The sequence below is a fragment of the Ixodes scapularis genome, unplaced genomic scaffold (genome assembly GCF_016920785.2).
Source record: "Ixodes scapularis isolate PalLabHiFi unplaced genomic scaffold, ASM1692078v2 PGA_scaffold9__187_contigs__length_104089568, whole genome shotgun sequence".
Classification (NCBI taxonomy): Eukaryota; Metazoa; Arthropoda; class Arachnida; order Ixodida; family Ixodidae; genus Ixodes; species Ixodes scapularis.
This window is the reverse complement of record NW_024609884.1, coordinates 45,818,248-45,841,400: the sequence shown is the minus strand read 5'-3', so window position 1 is coordinate 45,841,400 and position 23,153 is coordinate 45,818,248. Positions and strand designations below refer to the sequence as shown.

Sequence of the window (23,153 nt, the reverse complement as noted above, 5' to 3'; positions counted from 1 at the left end):
TATCCTGGTTATCTTCTATAAGCGAACCTTGTGATCAGCATGCAGGGGATCACAAAAGTTGCCATCATGCTCAAGTTGGTAGTTTCGGTTTTGCCGTAGATCCCCAAAACAAAACTTTGAGATATCTACAAAACTACACAAAGCAGAGAGAGAAAAAAAAATTGCACCTCGTAATTTAGGGACATTTCCTCCTCTAAAAACAGTCGTAACCCAAAAATGGAGAATGTTTTATGGCATAAGATTCAAGGTAGCTGGCATAATAACAGTGCACATCTATTCCTGATTATGCGAGTGCAGTGCTGTGCTTGAGGTTCTCACACAATCCCAAGGCGGTGTGGGTTATGGATTGTTTGCATTGCATATATATTTAGACTTTTGTTCACCATACATATAATTGATTGATTCACTGATTCTTTACATGTCTATCTTCGAGATTAGCACAGCTTAGTTCAACTTAGTTATGATGTGCAGTGAATGGACGGGAATGCTACTGAAGTATGTTAGAATTAAAATTTGTAAATGGGCCACCTGTTTGACAGGCTCGATTTCATTTTGGTTATTGAACTTGTCATAAGTAAAAAAATATAATTTGGAAGTTCCAAGATTCCAAATGCTGCTTTAAGCAGACTACCTTTCTCCAGAATGCAGAATGGCAGCCCCTCAAACGCGACAGGGGAGGCACTCACTTGATCGAATGACGTTTTAGCGAAGGCCCACGTTTCACCGAATGACACTTTAGCGAATAGTCGGACGCCGCGAAGCGGCGTTTTCGGGTGGGCCAAATGGGTTCACATTTTTGTAATGAGCCGCCGCAGACTGTCGCTCCCAAGCGCAAATGTGCTAAAACTGGTCGAAAATTGTTTTTTGTTTAATCGCTCAATTTAATGGAGTGCTTTTCTATACTGGCCACGGTGGTTTACCGTGTTGTTTTCAGTGGCTCTGAAGTTTGGAAAGACCCCAACAGGTTGACCAGAGGAAAATTGGCGAATTATCGGCTCAAGCATGATGGCAACCCTTGTGATCAGCTGCATGGCCATCATGTGACACGAAATTTGTACCCCAGTACCGCCAAACTTACGACTGGCCTAGTCGCAAGAGCAGTTAAGATTAGTCGGGTAAAATCAGTGATGGGATTGCTGCGCTAATTGCGCCAAACTGCGCAGCCTGCTACGTCCCGCTACATTTTACCAAAATGTGAGGTATTTGCGCCAACCTTGCGCCAAAACTTAATTTAACTTTGATCATATTGAAAATATAATAAGGAGTTTTAGTAGACCGCGTTTCCCCCTCCGCTACGAAGAAACCGCCACTGCACCTGCGCCCCGATGGCCTTGGCTGTAGAGTTCCGGGTAGCGGAGGGGCTTAGCGGAGGGGGAAACACGGTCTACTAAAACTCGCTAATAGGGAGTTTTAGTAGACCGTGTTTCCCGCTCCGCTAGCCCTCCGCTACGAAGAAACCGCCACTGCTCCTGCGCGCCGATGGCCTTGGCTGTAGAGTTCCGGGTAGCGGAGGGGCTTAGCGGAGCGGGAAACACGGTCTACTAAAACTCGCTAATAGCTAGTTTTAGTAGACCGTGTTTTCCCCTCCGCTGTCCGGAACACTACAGCCAAGGCCATCGGTACGCAGGCGCAGTGGCGGTTTCTTCGTAGCGGAGGGGGAAACCCGGTCTACTAAGGGAGTTTTCGTAGACCGCGCTGCCCCCTCCGCTAAGCGTTCCGCAGCGAAGAAATTGCTACTGCGCCTGCGCGCCGATAGCCTTCACTGTGGAGTTCCCGCTATCGTAGCGGGTTGCGGAGGGCCTTGCGGCACGGCGAAAACGATCTACGAAAACCCCCTAATAGCTCAGGCCTCGCTGCCCGGCCGGACCGTTACGATATGGTTTGCGAGTTTTCAGGTTTTTAGAACTTTTCATTCATTATTGTCTCAAATACCGCACTATGTTAGTCGTCTGTTCATTCTGGAGGGTTAGCTAGTGTCGTTAAGTTCCTTTTTTTTCTCTGCGCACTGATGTACTGCAGAGAAGCGTACACCGCGGAGCAGGCATCGCGATTTTGCGTGCCTTGCTTCGCCGCAGTGCGCGCCCGTATTAAGAAAAAAGCACTCCTCCAGAGCGAGACGCGACACAATTCCTGAATACAACTTCAGCTCGTATATATGATAGACCGCGATATCCTGTCGGTACCTTTTTCCAATTCGAAGTTTAGCAAGGGTTTTTTGATATTGCAAGAACATTTATATGCACTCTTTTTATATGTTTATTTATGTGTGCCAACTGATTTGTTTAGCTATCACTGTCCTATAGATGTGAGTAAATTGGCAGGAGCAGTGCATGGAATCTCGGGAAGAACTTGAATGAGTTCGGCAAGATTGTTTTTAAGTTTCGTTCACCTGCCGTTTTTGTAATGCAGTTCTGCAGGTAAAATGTAATGGACGTTGATAATCAAATGACAAGTGCTTTGTTTTTTATCTGAATTATAAATTGCAGCTTTATTAAAACCTCTATAACTCGGAGAAAACAATAATTTATGCGCTCAATATTATTGTACTATTTCAGTGGGATTCAGTACCTAAAATAACCCTTCACAGCAGTTCGTGCTGTCCTTCATCACTTACCTTCTTGTCACCCTGCCTGGTGCTTCTCCACGCAACTAAACGCTATAGTTTTGTGTTCGACGGACTCCTGCTGTGCAAGTGATGCTAACAAAGGTTTGAACGTTAGTGAGAAGGCAATGTAGACATTGCCTTTTAGTTGGACAGGCCGACACATTAATCTTGACATAATGTTTGCATTGGTACGAATAAAAATGAATGTGCGCTCATGCTACAAAAGTTTTTTTGTTTTGTTTTTTGTGCTCCAAAATTGATTTTTGGCTGCTCCAAGAGCTGCTTCAAGATGACTCGGACCAATCACATCACTGTAAGATGCTATGGCTGTTTTACAGCTTTGTTTCGTAGATATCTAACAAAGTTGCCGGCCAAAAAGCGAGTTCGCCGCGATGAACGCAGGTTCGGAAAGACTTACGTCTGAGAACTACAATCTTGGGGGTGTGCAGTGCATGTTGCAGAAGCGTTGTGGAGGCTAATCGTAAGCTCGCGCTAAGCAGGAACGGATAGAACTATGGCCGTCAGCGAATGCCACCTTCGGCACCACGACGCGCATCAGCGAGCAGGGAGTCGGTAATCTTTGTGTGCCATGGCTGAGGAACATAGTTTCGAATCGCGTTACCTGGGTTCAGCAAAGTCCAGCGGTTTATCTGAGCTGCTTTTGATTCACTCACCTCTAGCAATTTGATCTCCATTTGAAGGGGGGGGGGGGGGGGGGTTCATTTTAGATATTAGGTTCGTAAGAAGGTGGACACGGGGCAGAGGTTTGCACCACCCTAAATCAATGCTAGGCAGAGAGGAATACAACAGTGACACAGGGGGAAAAAAATTCTTATGTTGGGCAGTCCAAATGTTAATTACACAGGTGTCCATTTTGTTGTACTTTTCTTGTCGACATATTTGTGGATGTATAGGTGAGGGCGTGCAGTTTTATGTAGCCATTTTAGAGGCAAATAGGTCATTTGACTACGTAATTGTCATCGCTTCTGAGGCACTCCTGCTCATATTAAGTTAAGGTTCTCAGTCATCTGCAATTCTATGCGTGTAATACTGCGATTTGTTTATTACTCGGATAAAGGCAACTAAACTTTGTGTGCGCCGCCACCGCGCAAAATTAAAAATGAGGGTTTTAAATAAATAAATAAATGTGCTAAAAGTGTGGCTATGGTTGAAATTCGGATCGTGTCATGATCCGAGTAGAACCGCTCCCAATTTTTGAGACCTCCATTCATGCCATTTCCATTGGTTTCACTCTGCAAGTTCGAAGTTGGAAAAGTAACTTTATTGGAGGAGCAGAGTTTGCAAACTCTCCCCCACGTTTCCGTGGTAATAGCGGGCAATTAGCGTATTTTTTTTTTTCTTTTTCTGTTTTTTGTTTTTGTGGAAATATTTCCGAAGTATTTATTGCTGCAAATATACTTTACAGAGATTGATACCAAAACTTTGCGTAATGCTATATGCCACAGCCTTATTTTTATTCAGCACGCGTCTCTACTTAAACATCTCTCTCTCTCTCTCAGTTTATTGAGAGTAGCTCTTCTTCAAAGAAATCATTTTCTAAGGCTGCATTGTTCAGGGGAGTGTGGTGTGTCTGTACTTTGTCGTTCATTTTTTCGTATTTGACCTGTATTTAGGTCTGAAAAATGGCAATTTGTAGGGTTGTGCATCGCGTCACGATTTTTAACCGAGTAGTCGGTGACCTTTATTCGGCCTAATTAATCGGTTTAATGTGTACGAATTGTTAAAGTAGTGCGAAAATAGGATCTGCGTAGCCTTAACCATGCAGAAACAATATGTCTAATGATGCTGTTCCATTTCATTTACTAATTTGTTTTTCATACATTGAAATGCCATGGGTTGGTCTGCAGATGTGAGGAGAGGACAAAAAAAAAAAATGTGCACACCTTTTAGCTGGCTTCAAGTTTTCGAGCTGCTAAGTACCGTTTAAGTTACTAAGCTGTAAGTACTCCAGCGTAATCGACGGCACCTAGCGTCTAAAACAGAAAGCTGTGGCGGCAGGTTCGCTTGCCAGTCTTCTCGAACGAATCAGATATTCGCAGCGCCTGCCGGTCTAAAGACGAAGCCGTTGAAAGAAGGTTCGAAAACGCGTGATGAAAATCGCCAATACTCAGTTTCACCTGTTAAAGGATCCGCAGTAAAAAAAAAAAAAAAAAAAAAAAAAAATAAAGATCGACGCCCTGCGGAGCGGTACTGGTCTTCCTTTTATGTGCTGAACTAAAGTGCACTAAAAATCAGTTGTTTTTTTAACAACGTACACGTTTAATACGCAACAATCTTTTCTTTTTTTTTTTTGTGTGATCAAATAATGTGAGCAACTACTTCGCCAGCTTATGAATTATACACAAAACTTGTTTTTTTTCTGCAAGAGTAAAACAGTGGAAAAAAAAACACGGTTCTTCATTAATTTCTCACCCCCTTACCGTAGTACCATGAAGAACGCAGCAAATCGCAAACAAGAGCAAGTATTCTCCGACAGGAGAATAACACTTGTTGCAAATATAATCAGGCTTTTAGACACGTCTTCTTTGAGTCCAGGTAGTCAAGTTCCCACCTTGACTGATTAATTGTCGATTAAAGTCGTCGGCGATTAATACATGAATTGATTAATCGGTAAGTTAATGAATTAATTTGATTGCCCTGCCATTTGTTGAAGTACATGTTTACATATGATTAACCCGTTGGCTAATGATTGTGTGATTTACATGGCTATACGTGAGGACAGTGGCTTGGGCGAGTTGCAGCACGATTGAATATGCTATTAAGAAATAGTGTACGGAGGCAGGTGAAATTGAGCTCGAAAAGAAATTAAGCATGTTTGAATCGTTTAGGAAAGTGTAATATTATCGTCTTCATATGTGTATTTTCTAGATGGATATGCATTAACAAATGCATCAAGCAGTTGCTGTGCGGGTGTTTATTTATTTATTTATTTATTCATTCCTCCTGTGGTGATCCAGCGTGGAACTTTCATGCCTAATATTTAACGAGAAACGCCCAAATAATGTTCAACATCCCCTAAAGAAATTTCATATATTGTGACTAGAATAAATTAAAATTACTATAGTCAGTTACAGGTTAAGAAGGTAGCGGCAAATGCCCCTCAAAGGGAATCAGATATCCCTCCGCCACCTCCGCATCCAATAGCGTCCCACCGTTTCCTTGACGTCGCGGCCAACGCGCGAGGAGGGTCTTGCCTTTCTGTACATATTTGCTTTATTTTTCGACTTTGACTTAGCATTGTGGAAGCCACGAGAGGGAGATTAGAGTTCTCCCCCACCGACGGAAACAAATACGACTTTCGAGGATTAGCTTCCCCCCCGATGGATACAAAGGCTGCTTTCAGGGGCTCGGTTCCCTCTCCGATGAATACAAAGGTCGCTTTCTTAAAAAGTGGGATCGGAGACAAGTGGGAATCCATTGAAGCGGAACAAGGAGCGTTTCCAGTGAACTCTTCTTTCGACTGCGGAGAGATTTGAAACGGGCGCATCACACTTGTGGGAGGAGCTTCTCCTACCTTCTTGACTTGTAACCGACTATAACAACTTGTACTTTACGTTTATTGGGTCGATCAATTCTAGAATGTGCTTGTGTTGTCTGTGGCTCGTACAAATTTATCGACGAGGTAGAACACTACGGAACAGGATTGCTAACTTTCTTTTAAATAATTACCATCCTAGTAGATTTTACAAATAAAATACCTTATTTGTAAAAAAAAAAAAAAAAAAAAGACTGCCATTGTAGTGATTGATGTAAAGTTAGACCAAAGCTTGGCTAGAAAAAAAACACAAAACTTGATTGTGTAAATAAAATAGCAAGAAACGGCAGCTCAGAAGTTTGTCTCCCGTGGAATTTTTCTGTCGTAGGTAACTGCCTCTTTTGTCTATTTAGTGTCAAACACGATTGTGAGTTCGTGCACTATAACAACGAAACCCGCTTTTTTTAATTTTTTTTATTACAGTTTATTTCTTAACTCTTGCCGACTAAGAGAACAAGAAAGCTCGGAAGCGAAATACCCTATTTATTCTCGAAGTTGCCGCAGAAAAACGGGACTCGTGTGTGAAGAATGCTTCCTAGATTCATTTCCAAGTCCGACTTCATTCGCTCTTTGGGTCGATTTCCAGAGGTGACTCTGGGTGTCGGCTACATGAAAGAATGTTTTCCTGTCCCTTCAGGTTCTATATACTTATACTGGAAAGGTTTCGGCTAAATTCACTTGCCTGCATTGACCACCGTGTATTAAGTGGCGGTGACAGGCCTTCGTTTAAGCGTCGATTGTATAGACGTTTCCACTGTTCACGAAAATCACGGTCCACACATGCTAAAGTCACAGTCCAGCCAGAGCTCGCTCGCGCGTGCATAACACACAAACAGCAATGAATGCTCCCTCTCACGCTTTTAGGGAAAGGTGTACAGGTGCGTTTACGTGTGTGATCCGTTGTCTAAACTATACTCGTAAAAAAAAAAAAAAAAAATCGGTCATTCGTTATCTTTTTTTTCTATTTTTTTTTCTGTCGCGATTTATTTATTTATTTCATACCTACATCGCCTGAAGATGCATTATAGTAGGGAGGGGCACATACATAAAATTTGTACGCCACAAACACAAGGTGAAACACAATTCAAGAAGTAATGCACAACGGTAGTTAGAAGTAACATTGACCCTTTTGAAAAAAAAAAAAAAAAAAAACAGCTCTGACATTGCCGTTTCAACAATGTCATTTGGCAGGTTATTCCAATCTTCAATGGACCGCGGGAAAAAAGAGCATTTGAAAACATCAGTTCTGCTGTGAAATGGACAAATCTTGAATTATCTCTTCTTTCTGATACATAGGCAGGCTCAAAAATATACTTCGACCTACTAATTGCCCTATTGTTGTAAAACACTTCACGTAACATTTTGAGACGGAACAATTTCCGTCGTTTATTGATATAAATGAGTGACTTTTCTACTTATAAGGATACATTTTCTTGGCAATGAATTCAAAGCTATGGGTAGCCGTGTGCTCGCGCATATTGAGTGCCGATCACAGCTTTTCTCTCGCGGTCTTCCCTTCTTCGGAAATGCATGAAAACGTTGTCCCCAAGTATATTACGAAAAAAAAAAAAAAAAATCAAGGAAAAGCGGCGGAATTAAGAGAAAGGAAGGCGCGTTTTCACAGATCTGTTCGGTTTGGATCTTCGCGTCACCGATAATGAATCGAGCCTCCTGTCATTGCGCCGCTGCCTTTTTAACGGACCTTTTTTCGATGAAGGGTGTGTTGATCGTAATAAGGTCTGGACACACTGCGCATTCGACTGCGCGAAACGTAGATTTCGCGCAGCTAGAGTTTGAGTTTTTATTATTATTATTATTTGGCAGGACGGGGAGGAGACGGGAGTTTTGAGACCGCCGCGTTCGTTGGGGTTTGCACTTGAGCTCGAGATGACGGTGGACGCGCGTGGCGAATTGAGATTTGCCGCCGATTGGGTAGAAGAGGAAAGGAAAGCAGAATCGGGGGTGTGTGATTGGTCCCCTCTCGTTTCCATGCGCTACTGTCGCATCCATGTAAACCCTGCCCAAGATTGATCGATGCCTCTCGTGGCGGAAAAGACTGCAGGATCGTGACTGGGGGGACCATCTGGGGCGGCCCCCGTGAAATCACGGAAGGAGCTGAAGCAGCAGGTCATAAAGCTCGTGTTGCTGCCGCGAAGAAAGCTGCGATCATGAGTGGGTTCTTCATGGGAGAGAGTCCCTGGGTACGTGCCAGGTGGGAGAATGTCGTAGCATAAAGCAGCCACATGCGTCACCGTCCGCTGTGCGAAAGGAGCTGGTGCGTTCTGGTGGAACAAAGGCACTCCCTTGGTCACCTTCCCGCGGCGCTCTTGATGGCCTCTCGTAAAGGCGTCGGAATGTTAGAAAGTTTTAGTAGATCGTTCCAATACTCCCGATAACGATACCCGATACCCCGCCGCCGCCTTTGCGCATTCATCATATCGTTACCGGGTATAGTTATGGAAGGCATCGGAGGTACCGGAACGGTCTACTAAAACTCTACATTAGAGAGTTTTAGTAGATCGTTCCGATACCCCGATAACGGTACCCGATAACAATGCGATGCATACGCAAAGGCGGCGGCGGGGTATCGTTATCGGAGTCATCGAAACGATCTGCTAAAACTCTAGAAGAGAGTTTTAGTAGATCGTTCCGATACTACCGATAGCGATACCCGATACTTCCCCGACGCATTTGCGCATGCATCGTTATCGGAGGTATCGGAACGATCCGCTAAAACTAGGAAGGTTTAGAAGATCGTTCCGATGACTCCGATAACGATTCCTGATACTCCGCCGACGCCTTTCCGCATGCATCGTATCGTTATGGGGTGCCGTTATCGGAGGTATAGGAACGATCTTCTCCCTTATAGGGATTTGTGGTAGATGGTTCCGATACCTTGGATAACGATACCCGATAGCGATACGATGCATGAGCAAAAACGTCGGCGGAGTATGAGTAAAAACGTCGGAGGAGAATTTTCTTAAATAGGCCCCTGGCTCAGTACCAAAACGACACAAGCCTTTTTTTGTTGTGACACGTAGTTTTCGCAGTATCGAATTTGTCCACCTTTCGTGAAACACCCTGTATTATGCAAATGGATGTAGTGAACAAGTATCGGAGCTAGAAACGTGTGCAACTTTTGACCAGTTAGAAGTTCTAAGACTTTTTTGAGTTCTTGTTATTGTGAATGTCCCGTTGTTCGATATGTGGGACTATTTTAAACCGTTTATTATAAAACGACTGTCTAGCATTTCAATATAACAAATTATTGGAGAAACCGAAAAAAAAAAAAAAAGGTTTTTAGGAGCGTGTAATTAAAACCGTAAAATTAAAAAAAAAAACACAAAACAAAAAAAAAAAAAAAAAAAAAAACGAAACCGATATTAACAGGAAACGGCAACAGTAACCCTAACTGAAACGTTATATTTTTCGGTTTGAATCCCTGCTTGCGAATTCATCTGTTCTGGGCAATTCAGCACATTGTTAGGCCGTCGACCTGCTTTTTCACTGCCTCCATGCATTAGTCTATTCATTAGTTTGTTTTTATAGAAATTAGTATCAGCGGGTACGTACAATACGGCTGTTCATTTCAGTCGTTTCGCCGCCGACCCTGGCTGAACGAGGAACATGATCAGATAAAAGTGTTCTTTAAAACGCCCACAATGAGGCTTGGGACAACGTCGTAGTTTTCAAGGTGGCCCATTACCACTGTATCATTAGTTCCGTACCTCAAAGGATACATTTATATCACTAAACGAAGCGAAAACGATATAACACACCAACACAGCCGCAATCCCGCTGAAACTGAAGCCAACCAAATTGAATCCACCTTATGGATGGATGGATGAATTCGGCTGAGCCCTTTGGATCGGCGGTAGCTTACGCCACCTAGCCATTTTGTTTTACCATTTAAGCTTGAAATATTTTAATGTGAAAACTATATTCACTCCGCACTGAAAAAAAAGTGAGGCTATAAAACCCCCTTGCCATCAGTTTATAAGAAAATACCTAGTTTTCTCTCACTGTCTGCCACCATTCACTAAATCTTTGCTTGGTAATCTCAACTGTCTTGAAATCCACTCTTCCTTCACTGTCTCTAAAACCCAATGACTTTATTAAATCTATGTTGTCTTCGGTAGGCGTAGGGTGAAGCCCTTTATAGTAGAATATCAAGTGCTCAGCCGTCTCGTCCTCCTCTCCACAAGCAGTGCACACTGTATCCATTTCCTGGTACTTCGCTGTGTATGTTCTGGTTCGCAGAACACCCGTCCTCGCCTCAAACAACAATGAGCTTCCCCTAGAATTGTCATAAATGCTTTCTTTGGCAATAACTGTTTTGTTTAATCTATAGCTTTCCAGAGCCGTCTTCGTCTGCATTCCCTCTAGCCACCGATCTCTTTCTGTAGCCTTCCCTATCTCCACTATAGCCTAAAAACTTCCCTTTTAATTTCCCAGTGCGCTGTCTCCACTTTGTGTCTATACTCCTCATGTATAAATAGCCGAAAACCTTTCGTGCCCATTACCGCCCATCCATTTGCCTCAACCGATCCTCAAATTCTATCTTGCTTACCGCTTCCCTGCTCTCAAATGACGCCCATCTCATGTCTCCTTGTACTCCCTGGTTTGGCGTTTCGCCATGTGCCCCCAAAGCCAGCCTACCTACTCCGCGCTGTTTTATTTCTAGTCTTGCATGCACTTCGGATTTCATGCATAGCACTGCGTTTCCAAAAATCAAGCCAGGCACCATGACCTTTTTCCAAATCTCGCTCACCACCTCATACCTGTTGTAATTCCAAAGTGCTCCATTTTTCATTACAGCTGCATTTCTGTTGCCCTTACCTAAAATATACTTTTCATGCTCACTGAGATATTCTGCACCATCACATATCCATACTCCTAGATACTTGTATTTACTAGCTCTCTCAATTGTAATATTCTATATCTTCAGCCTCTCAACTTCATCTTCCTTAAAAATCATGACTGCTGATTTTTCACTACTAAATTCTAAACCTAATTCCTCTCCTTCCCTACCACAGATGCTCATTAATTCCTGCAACTCTGTCCTGTTGTTAGCCATTAGTACGATATCATCCGCATACATCAATCCCGGAAAGGATTGCTGAATTTTTTGGCCTAGCTTACTGTAAGAAAGGTCGAATCCAAGCCCACTCTTCTCTAGTCTATCCTCCAATCCTCTCAGATACAACATTCCCGGGACGCTGGATGGATGGATGGATGAATACGGCTGAGCCCTTTGGATCGGGCGGTAGCTTACGCCACCTAGCCATTTTGTTTTACCATTTAAGCTTAGAATATTTAAATGTGAAATCTATATTCACTCCGCAGTGCAAAGAAAGTGAGGCTATGAAATCCCCTTGCCATCAGTGAATAAGAAAATACCTAGTTTTCTCTAGGGGACAGGGGGCGCTGGCACCGTGCGTGCCAGCGCCCCCTGTCCACCGGTCAGGTAACTACTGAAATGGACAGGTTGTTTACAAAATCGCAGTTCAGCGTGCGCTCTTCACAGTCCAGCACGTGCGTGTTCGTCGCTTCGGAAAGCGAGCAAAGCACGCGCCACACGCACGAACACTCAAAATGGCACCAGCCACAGGCTCTTTTTTTTTTTTGGAAAGGTGTATAGTTTTCTACCTCGTAGCCTTCTACAAAATCAATCCTGTAAACCGAAAAAAAAAAAAAGAAAAAAGAGAGTTAGTGATTGTGATTTTAGAGCGTGAGTTGGATCGACTGGCGCGCCACTCCTTTATGGGTACTCTGTGGGACGTCCCTTGCTTGTGGGTCCGGACTCCGGACCCACTCCGGACCCACTCCGGAGTGAAGAGGTGGATGAGAATGACCGAATTACGCTGATGCACGAAAGAAAGGGTGGGCATGGAAACGCGCCAGCGTGCGCGCGGTCCTAGATCACGTGTACGCAGTGGCGGAGAGCTGAGCCGGGCCACCATTGGTTGAAGATAGTCTCCTTTTTTTTTCGCACGCTACTTTCGTTAAGATAGCATTGATACTTTTTGCCCCCTTGCCAAAAAAAAAAAAATAATAATAAATATTAACAACTAAAAGGTGACATCCTTTCCACCTCCCATCTTTTGTTGAAGAAAATAAAGAGGGATTAAATTCATAGCGGCGCTGAACGCCCTTGTGCGGTTCGGAATGTGGTTGTGTGTTTGAGCACTCCTGGTGTGCCGTAATGTGGGCTGTAGCGCGCGGTTCATTCACTCGGAGACCTGGGGAGCGCAGTGCCGCCGTGTGCGCCGCCGAGCTGCGAACCTGGGGATAGGGGGGAGGGAAGAGCGGGCGAGGTTCTTGTGCCGGTTCGCGGTAGCGGGCAAGGCTCTTTTAACCGAGAGGAATGTGTCACCCTCTACAACGGTAAGCCCTTCTTTGTGCGTCTTGACGTTTCTGTGCCGTGCTTGTGCGGTGCGAGTACGCCTTGGCACGTGTGCGCGCTCGCGTTTTCGACCACCGTCGCTGTAGTTCCCGCCGCGACACGTGTTCCGTTAGTGAGTGTCGCGCTGCCAGCTTCGCCTAAAAGCGTGCGTGAGTGTGGCCAAAGGAGCAGCGAGTGACCGAATTTTGTCGGCGGTGACGAAAGCAGCGAAGCCGTTCCCTCGACGCGTCGCGGCGCCTGCGGTTGTTGTTTGGGCTCGCGCGGCTGACGTGGTTTTTTTGAGCAGCGCAGCTCGAGGGATTTTATGCGCAGGACAGCGGCAGATATGAGCCAGGGATTCACTGCTCTGACCACTCGGTTGGCGGACTGCGCGCGCCGCACGGACGGTCGACAGTTGGCGACGAGCCGAGCCCGTCCCAAGCCAGAGCTCGGTCGAGACTTTTTGCATATTGGATGGACGGGCGACTGACCCGCGCGATCAGCTTACCGGGATCGCGAAACCCGATAGTTGCCGGCTGTTGACACCGGTGGTAGTCGAGTGGGGCAGCGATGCGCTCGCGGTCGATGCTGCAGGCGGTTCGGGAATGGCGGGACACGCTTCCCGCGAGAGTGTGCGCAGATTGGTTTCGATGTTCGTATCCGGCCCGCATCCGCGAGCTTTATCGATAGTTGTACCCGCATCCAACCCTCGTAATCCGCGATTATTGGTGTTTACACTGTGGATTCAAGCGACGCTCATTGGTGCACGATTGCCCTAGATACTGAACTTCCCCGAGCCAGATATCGTGCCTTGTCGTCCATAGCGTCGCGCGAAAACGTGGGTAGACTGCGCGTATTTGAGTATAACAGGGTTCGGGGTCTATTGTTTCTTAAATTGTTTTTTTTTTTCTTTTTTTCTTTTTTCTTGGGGAAGGGGGGGGGAAGAGAGAGAGAGGGGGGAGGGGGAGGAGTATTTTCTCCACATATTCGGTGTTATTTTCCGAGGTCAGAAAATCAATTTGCGTTCATCGGGACTTATGTTTCAGAAAATAAGACACGGGTGTGCGATTTCCCAACCTTGGAGAACATCGGCAACAACGCGAAAATGGTTAGGGGTTTTGGTTTCGAGGAATGAAACAGCCTCGTGGACAGTTCAGTGGCGGTTCTTTTTAGGGTTAATACAAAAGGAATCTGTAAACACCAATTTTCATCCCGCGTATCTTTGGCTTTTCTTAGTCAGGGGCAGCTTCAATTCGGGGTTTTTCGATTTTCTCCGATTTTGATAAAACCGTCTCGGGGGTTACTTTATGGGGCTTATCGGTATTTACCGGAAAAAGGATACCCTAAGTATAACCTAGTGCCTGCCATTTGATAGGCTCGCCGACTCCAATCATAATGGTGAGAATCTAGATGATCGGCGTGAAATTTCAGTGCGTGGTTAATCCTGTGACGCGTAGGTAACCCTCAGTCATGGAAGAGGAACCTAGCAATCTAGTTTTTTTTTTACGGAGGCCGTTTGAGCGAGGGTTATGCCCTTGTCCCACTAGAGTGAAAGACAGAAACCGAGCGTGCGATCTCAGCCCAGCACGCGCTTGTTCGTCGCTTCGGAAAGCGAGCAAATAACGCGCCGTACGCACGAACACACACAAAAAAAAAGAACCGGCCAGAGGCCCCCCCCTTTTTTTTTTTTTAAGGTTTATATTTTGTTCACTTTTAAAGGAGCTGTGCAACAGTTTCAGTGCTTTGCTTAAATAATTTGGGAGTTGGTGTTTCGACCTTTCTGAAGTCACGAAGAAAAAACCGTTTTTGCCTGCAGTCCTAGTTTTTATATTAAAAAAGGACAAAGATTGAGGTTTCGGCACCTCTCAACTCCTTCACCATCTTCCGAGTCACGTGCGCTGTGACTTCAATGGGGTTTGCGCGGGGTTCCTGTGAAGCTCTCTCTCTAGAGCCATCAGTGAGCAGCGAGAACTCACCCGCTCGCGACCACGTGCTGGCGCAGCGCGAACAACAGATCTATCCGAGTCAAAGCCCGTCCGGCTCTGACTCTGATAGATATCGCCACTGAAACTCCGTATAATAAAAGTTTTGTCGATGATACGAGCTTTTTCACGCATTTATATTTATGTTGGAACGACAAAAGTTATAGAAAAGTTACCTTTTATCGAGCAGATATTTGCACAACTTCCTGTCTTTTTTACAAGTCCCCCATTGACGTCATGCCGCGTGGTTCTCATGGCCGCCGCTCGCGGCTGCAGTTCAGGGAATAATTTTTGCCTCGCGATTACGCGGTGGGATCGCAACATTTCGAAGGAAGGGGGTGTGTTTTCTGTCCTTTGTGACAAGGTGAACAATGTCAAAAGTAGAAGAAAGTATAAGCGCGAGCTACCCCGCGCTCTTGGTTTTGAGACGTGCATTTCTATTGGGCAGGAGATCGAACCATAGGGTTTTATCGAGCTTGTTGTCCCCACAGCCTGGTGTTTACTTACACAGCATAACAAGGAAAACGAACATCGCCTAGCACGGTCTGGGCACGAGCGCTTCGCTCTGATCAGTGCTTTGGTCGCACGAGGAGCGGCCTTCGAATCGTCACCTTCGATTTCTCCGATCAAAAACAAAGAAGAAAATACGGTTTGTTGTACCCACAACTGAAGCGTGCCGCTAGACGCGTGAGTGTTCGATCTCCTCCCCAATAGCTCGAGTGCTTGTTCTGCTGTAAGAATGCACTGAACTCGAGCTCTCGTGCTTGTGACATTGGCTGCAGTCTCCAATAGCTGTGTGCGCGACTGCTGAGCGCGTGCTGGCGGCGAGTTTCCACAGTTCTTTTGCAACGTGCACGCATTCCTCACTATCAAGCTTGCCGGTCTTAGCAGCTCATTAATGTGAACTCGTTCTGAGCATGCGCACTAAACATCGCCCTCAAATATTGCGTCCAGTGAATGCCCCCAGTAGGCACCCTACGTTTGCTTACTTGATCATTAGCGCGGCAGGACAGATTATTGCCATCTTAGATTATACTGTGTCCTTCTCCCCAGCATTGTTTTTTGTGGAGGCTCGTCAATGCCCGCTTCAGTGGCTTGGCATCTCGATAAGACAAGAGAGGGTCAACAATGGCGGTGGTAATCTGGCGTGTGTGCGAAGCGTCTATAGACGTTTTTGTTTCCTGTGGTTCTCAGTCACGTGGGTTTCATATCTGGTACGCGGGACGAAAAAATAATAAAGCATTTCAACCTGGAATATGCGAGAAAATACCGTTTAGACAAAACAAGAACCTGTGACAATCGCGCAATTTTTTTTGTAAACACCTTCCAGCGGGGTGGGGAGATCAAAACGATGTTTTACGGTATACCAGAAGGGACGACATTTAAGATGGATATCTCGCATGTTCATCTTCGCCTCGATCGAAAATGTACAGCTTGTGAAACATAGTTCAGTAAAAGACCGACAGTACAGTTCTTTCAACTAGCAACCGACATTTAGAGGATGCCACTCTCGATGCGCCTCATACCCTCTCCTCCCTAACCCCAAATTCCGTAAAAAAAAAAAAAAAAAAAAAAATGCAGAAAGGAGAAACGTAAGGGAACTTTTCTTCTTGAAGTTGGCTAGATTTGTGATTATGCCGAAGTCTTGTCTAACCGGGTGTACGAGCGGTTATAAGAGCAACAAAGAAAAACTTTACTTTTTAAAGGGATGCTGAACCGAAATTTTGATTACACAAAACACGCGGTAAAAGTGTGCAATGGGATGCTACAAACACCAAAACACCACTCATACAGCGATATCTTGAACGGATGACCAAATTTTTCAAGAAAAGGAGGCGCATTTGACAGAGATGATGTCGTCATGTTTCTCCGAGAAGGAGAGGGAACGGCCTCGCGTCTTCTCTGCCTCACAGCCTTGAGGGAGCGAAGCGGAGAGAGGAGGAAACTCGGTATAGTGATGTCACGCGCCTCGTCGGCCTAGTTCAATCTGGACCTCTTTTTCCAAAAATACGGCCATCCATTCGAGATATCGCCTTACGAGTAGTGGTGTAGAGATTGTAGCGTCCCGCCTACATTTCCTGCATTGTTTTTTCTGAAATCCAAATTTCGGTTCACCATCCCTTTAAAGCCACTAACAAGCGTGGAAAAAAAAATGCACAGGCGCGTTGTGTTTGTGTTCTTCACTTTAATAGCGGGGATGTTCTCACAGAAGAACTTGTAGTTGGGCTAGTTGGTGAACGTTAAGTTAGTTGGTGAAGGCGTAAAAAAAAAAAAAAAAAAAAGACAAGGACACACACACGGGCGCCTGTGTGTGTCTTCTTCCTTGTGTCCGTTGTTTCTTGCGCCTTACACCATGCTTCATAATGTTCTGACAGTTTACAAACAGAAAATAGGCGATGCCATTGTGGAGTTACCGCGAGGAAGATGGGAGCTCGTTCCATAAGTGATGCGGAAATTCCAAAACTACGGCTTCTCCTGTCTGCGCCTTCGCGCGGGTCAAGATCGCAACTGCCACAATCTCCGAACATGCATCAGGATGAAACGCGGAGCTGACAAAACCAGAGGCGCTCTGAGTGCCCTGCTAGCCACGCCTGGCGCTCGCGTCGCCTCTTGGGCTGGTGCAGTGTTGGGAAGTACTTTACATTGTACTTAAAGTGCTACTTGAAGTAGGTTTAGGAAGCTTGTACTTTACTTGAAGTACATTGTCAAGTATGTACTTGTACTTTACCTAAAGTATTTTTTCCTGGTACTTTCCGAGGAAAGTACAATTCTCGATTTCAAAGTACATTCCCCAAATTTGGTTTTGTTAAATTGGTATCACGAAATGACGCTTTGTCAGCTCCGAAGAAATACTGGGTGGGATATTCTACTCTTGCCAGAAACGTGAGCAGACGACGCATCGCTCCATTTGTTCTGGGGGCGGCTTTCCCGTAGCTTTTTGAACTCTCGCTACTTCTCGGTCGGTCAGCGCTAGCGAGGAGGTTTAAGAAATGAGGAGAGCAAAATTAACCGCAATGTAGCACCTGAGACTGTGGTGCGAAAAAAAAAATTAGAAAGGAGAACGTCAATGTTTTGAAACATTCTCTTTTGTCTTTTCCTTCTATTTAATCTCAGGTGTCATATTATGATTATCTCTAGCGCGCTTGCACACTCACTGTTTTTTTTTTTTTTTTCATATTAAGGAGAGGACACTCCTCTATGAGCGGGATTGCTTGCAGAAGCTACGGGGCTGACGTCATGCTCTCTCCTAGTACATTTAAAGGGCCCATGAAACGAATTTTGGGCTGGAATAAACAAATTTATATTGGGATTTTACTAATAGCACATCGTTCAGTGGGCCAAAAGTACAAAGGTAGAAAGTCAGAAGCCTGACTTTCGCTACGAACATTTCAAAACATAGCGGACTATTTCGTACCTCCTTCCCTTCGTAAGCTCTCCGTCTTTTCACTGTGATACATCCGCGGACCCCGCAGCGCGTCACCGGGCTGCCACCATAACCGGGCCCCCGCAGCGCGTCAGCAGGCCCAAGCACACGTCACACGACACCGGACCTCACTTGATCCCTTTACCCCTAAGCTGACATTGCGGTGGAAGCTACGCGCTTGCCGGACCAATCAGCCGCCTCCCTTTCATCACCTGACCTCATTCTCTGCGGGTCGGTATGCGCGAGAGAGCGTGATCACGTGGAAAATGTGTGGCTGGCCGAACGAGCACGTAGCTTCCACAGCACTGTCAGCTTCGGTGTGAACTAGCCGGAATTTTGAGCGACGGGCTAATCTTCTAGGGGGACAGTGGCTGTGTCCGGCTACACAAGCGAGATTCCGAGCAAGATTGGACTCCCCCCTTTACGTCTTCTTGAACTTAGAGTGCCTTCATGTTGAACTGATTGGTACAATGCGCGATTTATGACTTGAGGAAGAAAGCTAAACAGGAAAGAGTTGGAAAAGCGTTTCATGACTCCTTTAACCTCCTTTGGTGCAACAATCCAGTGCAATGGGTTATTCAGGAATAGAGCCAAATTCAGAAGACGGACTTCTGAATTTGGCTCCATTCCTGAAAATAACTACTCTGTGACCACTTGACTTTATCAAATATTCACCGCTGTTTTTGAAAATAGGTCATGCACCCCTGATTACCCCTGGGCAATGCATACCAGTTAAAAACTCACTGTAGAGGGGAATGAAAGGGCATAGTGAAAGATTGTTAAAATACTTGCACTTCACTCTGAAAGTGCGTTGTATTTACAGTACTTTACTTCAAGTACGTTGCACCCAGTGTACTTAATACTTTGCTTAAAGTACATGACGTCTCACTCACTTTGTACTTTACTTGAAGTACCTTTTAGATGTACTTTACCCAACACTGGGCTGGTGCCAGAAATGTTTCGGTTCGGGCGCAAAGCATTGATAGGAAGCTCCGTAACTGAAACACGAAGTGCTCCTGGTGACGTCAGCTCATCCATCATACACAGACACGGTGTCCGCTACAGGCGATGACAAAATTGTCTGCAAGCAGAACTGTCTTATATGACCAATGTGCCAGGGCCGTCGTGCAAGACCGTCTTTTACAGCAGTCTGACCGCGGCGTTCGCCATCGGGGCAAGTCGTCGTCAGTGCTACCGAAATCCCAAGGGCACCCCCCCACTCCTGGATGCCCATGCTTCGTGCGCTTGTTCCGGATGCCCACGTTTCTATATTTTCCTAGCACGCGGGTGTTAGGGTCTGCAAAGGGAAGCGGTCCTGAGGTCTCCCCACCCCGCATGGACTCGGCAGAATTTCCGCGGTGTTCCGAAGACGAGGCAGCGCCGTGCACGCCCACGCGTCTGGAAACTTTTCGTATTGTGATTTGATGACGGACGTGAATATTATGCGGCCACAATGCCAGCAATGCGACCGTCTCGTCGAGCCAATGCTTTTCTTGTCGTTTCTATCTGCTTCAGCTCGCTCCTGTTCCGGGTGGATAAGCAAAGCCAGAGCGCTTTAACAAAACGTATCTCGCGAATTTTTTTTTTTTTTTTACACTGGTTATGTTGAGACAAAGGGAAAGCGCTTTTCTCTCTCTCTCTCTCTCGTGCGCTGCGATCTAGCTTTATTGCTCGTCGTTTTTTAGACATTGGTAAGGAAATGGTTGCTCGAGACGTGTACAATCTCGAGTACTGTTTTCTTTTTTTTTTTCTTTTTAATTTACGACTACACACCCCCCCCCCCCCCCCCCCCTTCATTCTGGGTCGCGCCGATGTTGGTCGGCGGTTGGCGGTGCCGGTGTGGAGGTCCCCGGCCGGTTGTCCCTCTGTTCACATTTTGTCGGCCGTTTCCCTCGTTTGTGTCTGCCTCCGCGCTTGTGCGTTTTCATCGGCGAGGAAGCAGCCAGGCAGAAAATAGCTGCGCGCCGACCTCGGCCGCGAGCAGGGAAAGAAAAGATTTGTCTCTGCGCGTTTGCTTCTTGACGGGCCTCCGGGGGATCCGGCTCTCACCTACTCTCACCGGTGACGGCAGTCCGCGCAGCAGCCCGAGCTCGGTGCCCGTCGGTGCGGTCGCTTCACTCAGCCACCGCCAGCGAGAGCTGGTGTAACGCCTGCGCCATTCTGCCTGGCTTTGCTTGACGTTGCATGCTGATAATGGGACGCTGCGCCGTTCGTTTCTTCGTGTCCCCGTTCGAGTGTATTGCAAACTTGGAATCCTTTGCCCGCTGTACTTAACGAACCCTGGCAGTGTTGTGTGTAAGCAGTATTGCGCAGTTTGGTTTCGCTAATTTCCTAGACTTCGGCTTTGATTAGTATTCCTCATCATTCAGGCTTTGTAGGTCCGACAAAATCCAATGCTCTCTCTCTCTCTCTCGATAGATGTTCAAGGCCTTTCCTTAGCTGCCGCTCTCCAGTGTTACGCAACCCAGTGTTACTTGCGTTGAATTAACCCATTTTTTTAATTCTATTTTTATCGGTAGGCCGACGTTTCCGGCTAGTATGACGGTACCATGCCGACAGTCTTTTCTTTTATTCCGAAAGGGTGCAGACTTTGTAGCTCTCATGTTTGCGCAGCTCCTCTCTAGCAAAATCGAATATTCTTCGGTCGCGGTTCGCTTCTCATTGCAATCTTTTACGTTGCTCGCGAACGCTAAGCTGGCATAATTACATTGGCGGATATTAATTTGTGAAAGAAAATAAGAGGCTGCAAGAAACGTCCTTCTCGTTTTGATACGATACTGGAAGTGCAAGCTGCATTTTTTTTATACAGTATTTTTACTTTTTTTTTTTTTTTTTACCCTCTGTTATCGACCGCACGGCGCACGTAGGCATGCTGACACACGCTTCCGAACGACCGTGACTCGTGCGTGATCGAACCTGCTGCGCCACTCAATGTTCGATGCAAGCATTACATGGTCGCGTCTTACGTAAAGTCTTACGAACGGTAATACTTTGGTCGAGGGCCGTGTTTTCGGATGGAGGCTTTTCGGTTCTACCTGCTATGACTGCGCACTTAGATAGATGAGCGTTTTCCAAGCCCGGTTTTCTTCGAAATGTGTTCTTTTCTGTTCTGCGATGGAACTGAAAGACGTTGGGGAGGGGGGGGCAGGGCTTCAAGTACGTTCAAATGTTCTTTAGAAAACCAGACAAATAAACTAAAGAATATATGATGAAGAGCGAACCCCGCTTGAAACGTTGTTATAAACTTCGAATTAGTAACTCCGACAGTGCGCATCTTTGAGTTGTTAACTTTTCCCGGTCCCTTGTTTTTATATTTACCTTACTTCACCTATATATATATATATATATATATATATATATACATTTTTTTATATATACATTTTTTTTCGCGGTTGCAAGGTTGTTGCCGTGACTCAGTAGAATAGGAAGCGATAAAGCTACCCGGTGCAACCTTGAGAGGATACGCTCTTATTTGTTTGCTTTCGAGATTCCCGAACTGAGGCGAAGGGAGGGGGAAAGTGGCGTACGTGGGTTCGCCGGGGGCTCTGCTCGTCTTGGTGCTTGTTCGAAGAAATGGGAAAGTGAATTCGTTATCGCGTAGAAGCGCAGCGTTTCAGCGCTGTTGTCACGGGAACGATGACGTCGGAACCGCTGGGCGATATTTTCTGCCGTCGAGTGCTGATCGGATCTAAAGGCACTGGATCGGGCGGCTCGCTGTTTCTTCCTCCCTCTTACACCGTGGTTGGATGCTGGGAATGCGAACCTTGATTGCGGTTGTGCTATTTGAGCGTGTTGGTGCTTTTCAGACATTTAATAAGTGGAGACACATAAGGGACAATACAGACAGGGTATCGTCCCTTTTGTATCTCCACTTTCTAAATGTTTATTGTGGCATCCCGGTTTCGCGACACAATTATCGCCGCGACTGGTGTCGGCGCTGGTCGTGGAGGTGGACTTGGAGCGCGTGCTCGCGGACGATCGCGGGGTCGGCCTTGTGTAGCCGCGGCGGCCACATTTGAATGCGTGCTCCGCCGGTCGCCGCGTCGTGAGAGTTCAAAACAAAACAGCCTCGACAATGCTCTCCCCTGTGGGCGCTCGTTTGCTTCGAGCCTCCGAAGCGTTGCATTGCCCTTTGTTCGGGCGCTTCGAAAATGGGCAGTTAAAGGAGCCCCTTGTCGGCGCATGTTCATTACGTTCGGGACGCTCTATTGGGACGGAGCGGTCTGTCAGGGGAATGAGGGTCGGGAAACTCCCCGCCGTGTTCCGACGCTGTGGATCGATCCGTGCGTTTAATTGCACTCTTGGGATGCGGGTGCCACTTGAGATCCCATCGTGGTCGCGGACTTTTTCCGTAATGGCGGAGGACTCCAGCCGCCTCGGTAGCTCCGAGGCAATGCGTCGGCCTACGGGTCCTAGGTTTGCGGGTTCGAATCGCGGCCGAGGTGCCTACAATTCGACGGAGGCTTATTGCGGAGAAGGAGCCGTGTAGCCGAGATTTCAGACGCACGTCAAAAGATCCGCAGGTGGTCGAAATGTATCCTCGGTCCTTCGCAGGGAACGTGCCAGATGCCCTTCGTTGGTTCGGCACGTAAAAATCCCCGAAATTTTCTTTGACTTCGTCTGCCCCGTATCCCCTCGACTTTAGTGCTCGCGCATCTTGTTGGTAAGAATTCCGGTGACCCACCGTTTGGGAATCGTAGGGAACTATTAGTGTTGCGCGTCTTTGGCGAGCCGCGTGGCTCGCGGTCGGTGGGCGGGCCCCTCTTTGCCCGAGGGTGTGCCGGCGGAGAACGGCGGCGCGCGGGGACTCCGGTTTCTCTGACATCATCGCTGCGGCGGCGTCGCGGTGTCATTGTCACTTGTTTGGAGACGTGTGCTGTCCTCGACGTCGGCGCTTTCGGCCGACCTTGACTGACGTTTTGAGTTTATTTTTTGATGGTCTTCCTCGACGTCCGCGATAGGAGATTTTCGTTCTCAACGAGGAACGACGATTGGCTTTGCTGGCCATTGAGGCAGCGACTACTTCCCTGTCGTGGTTTGGGAAACGTAACCAATGGTCCCAAAGAAAAATGGCTTTTCCATGGGTTCCTTGATTACTCTAAATTGTGCAGTGGTAAAGGGGGTGGGGGGTAAGTTCTGTTTTGCCGGGTGAAACATAACTCGATATGTGAACTGGAATTCCATTGGACCTAAAATATTTC

General features: G+C 46.4%; 1 protein-coding gene across 4 annotated transcripts in view; it reads left to right on the top strand.

Moving 5' to 3' along the window:
• The window catches only part of LOC8043061 (terminal nucleotidyltransferase 4B), a 47,401-nt gene that overhangs the window by 4,111 nt on the left and 20,137 nt on the right, over positions 1 to 23,153 (top strand). The window contains exon 1 of one of the 4 annotated variants that reach the window (XM_040504338.1): positions 12,261 to 12,548. The exons of 2 other annotated variants lie outside the window; for them this stretch is intronic. In XM_040504338.1, coding sequence (XP_040360272.1) covers positions 12,529 to 12,548 — 20 coding nt within the window. In that variant the 5' untranslated portion in view covers positions 12,261 to 12,528. Of the gene's footprint in view, positions 1 to 12,260; positions 12,549 to 23,153 lie in introns of those variants that run through there. One more of the 4 variants, XM_029988345.3, reaches the window with a different exon arrangement.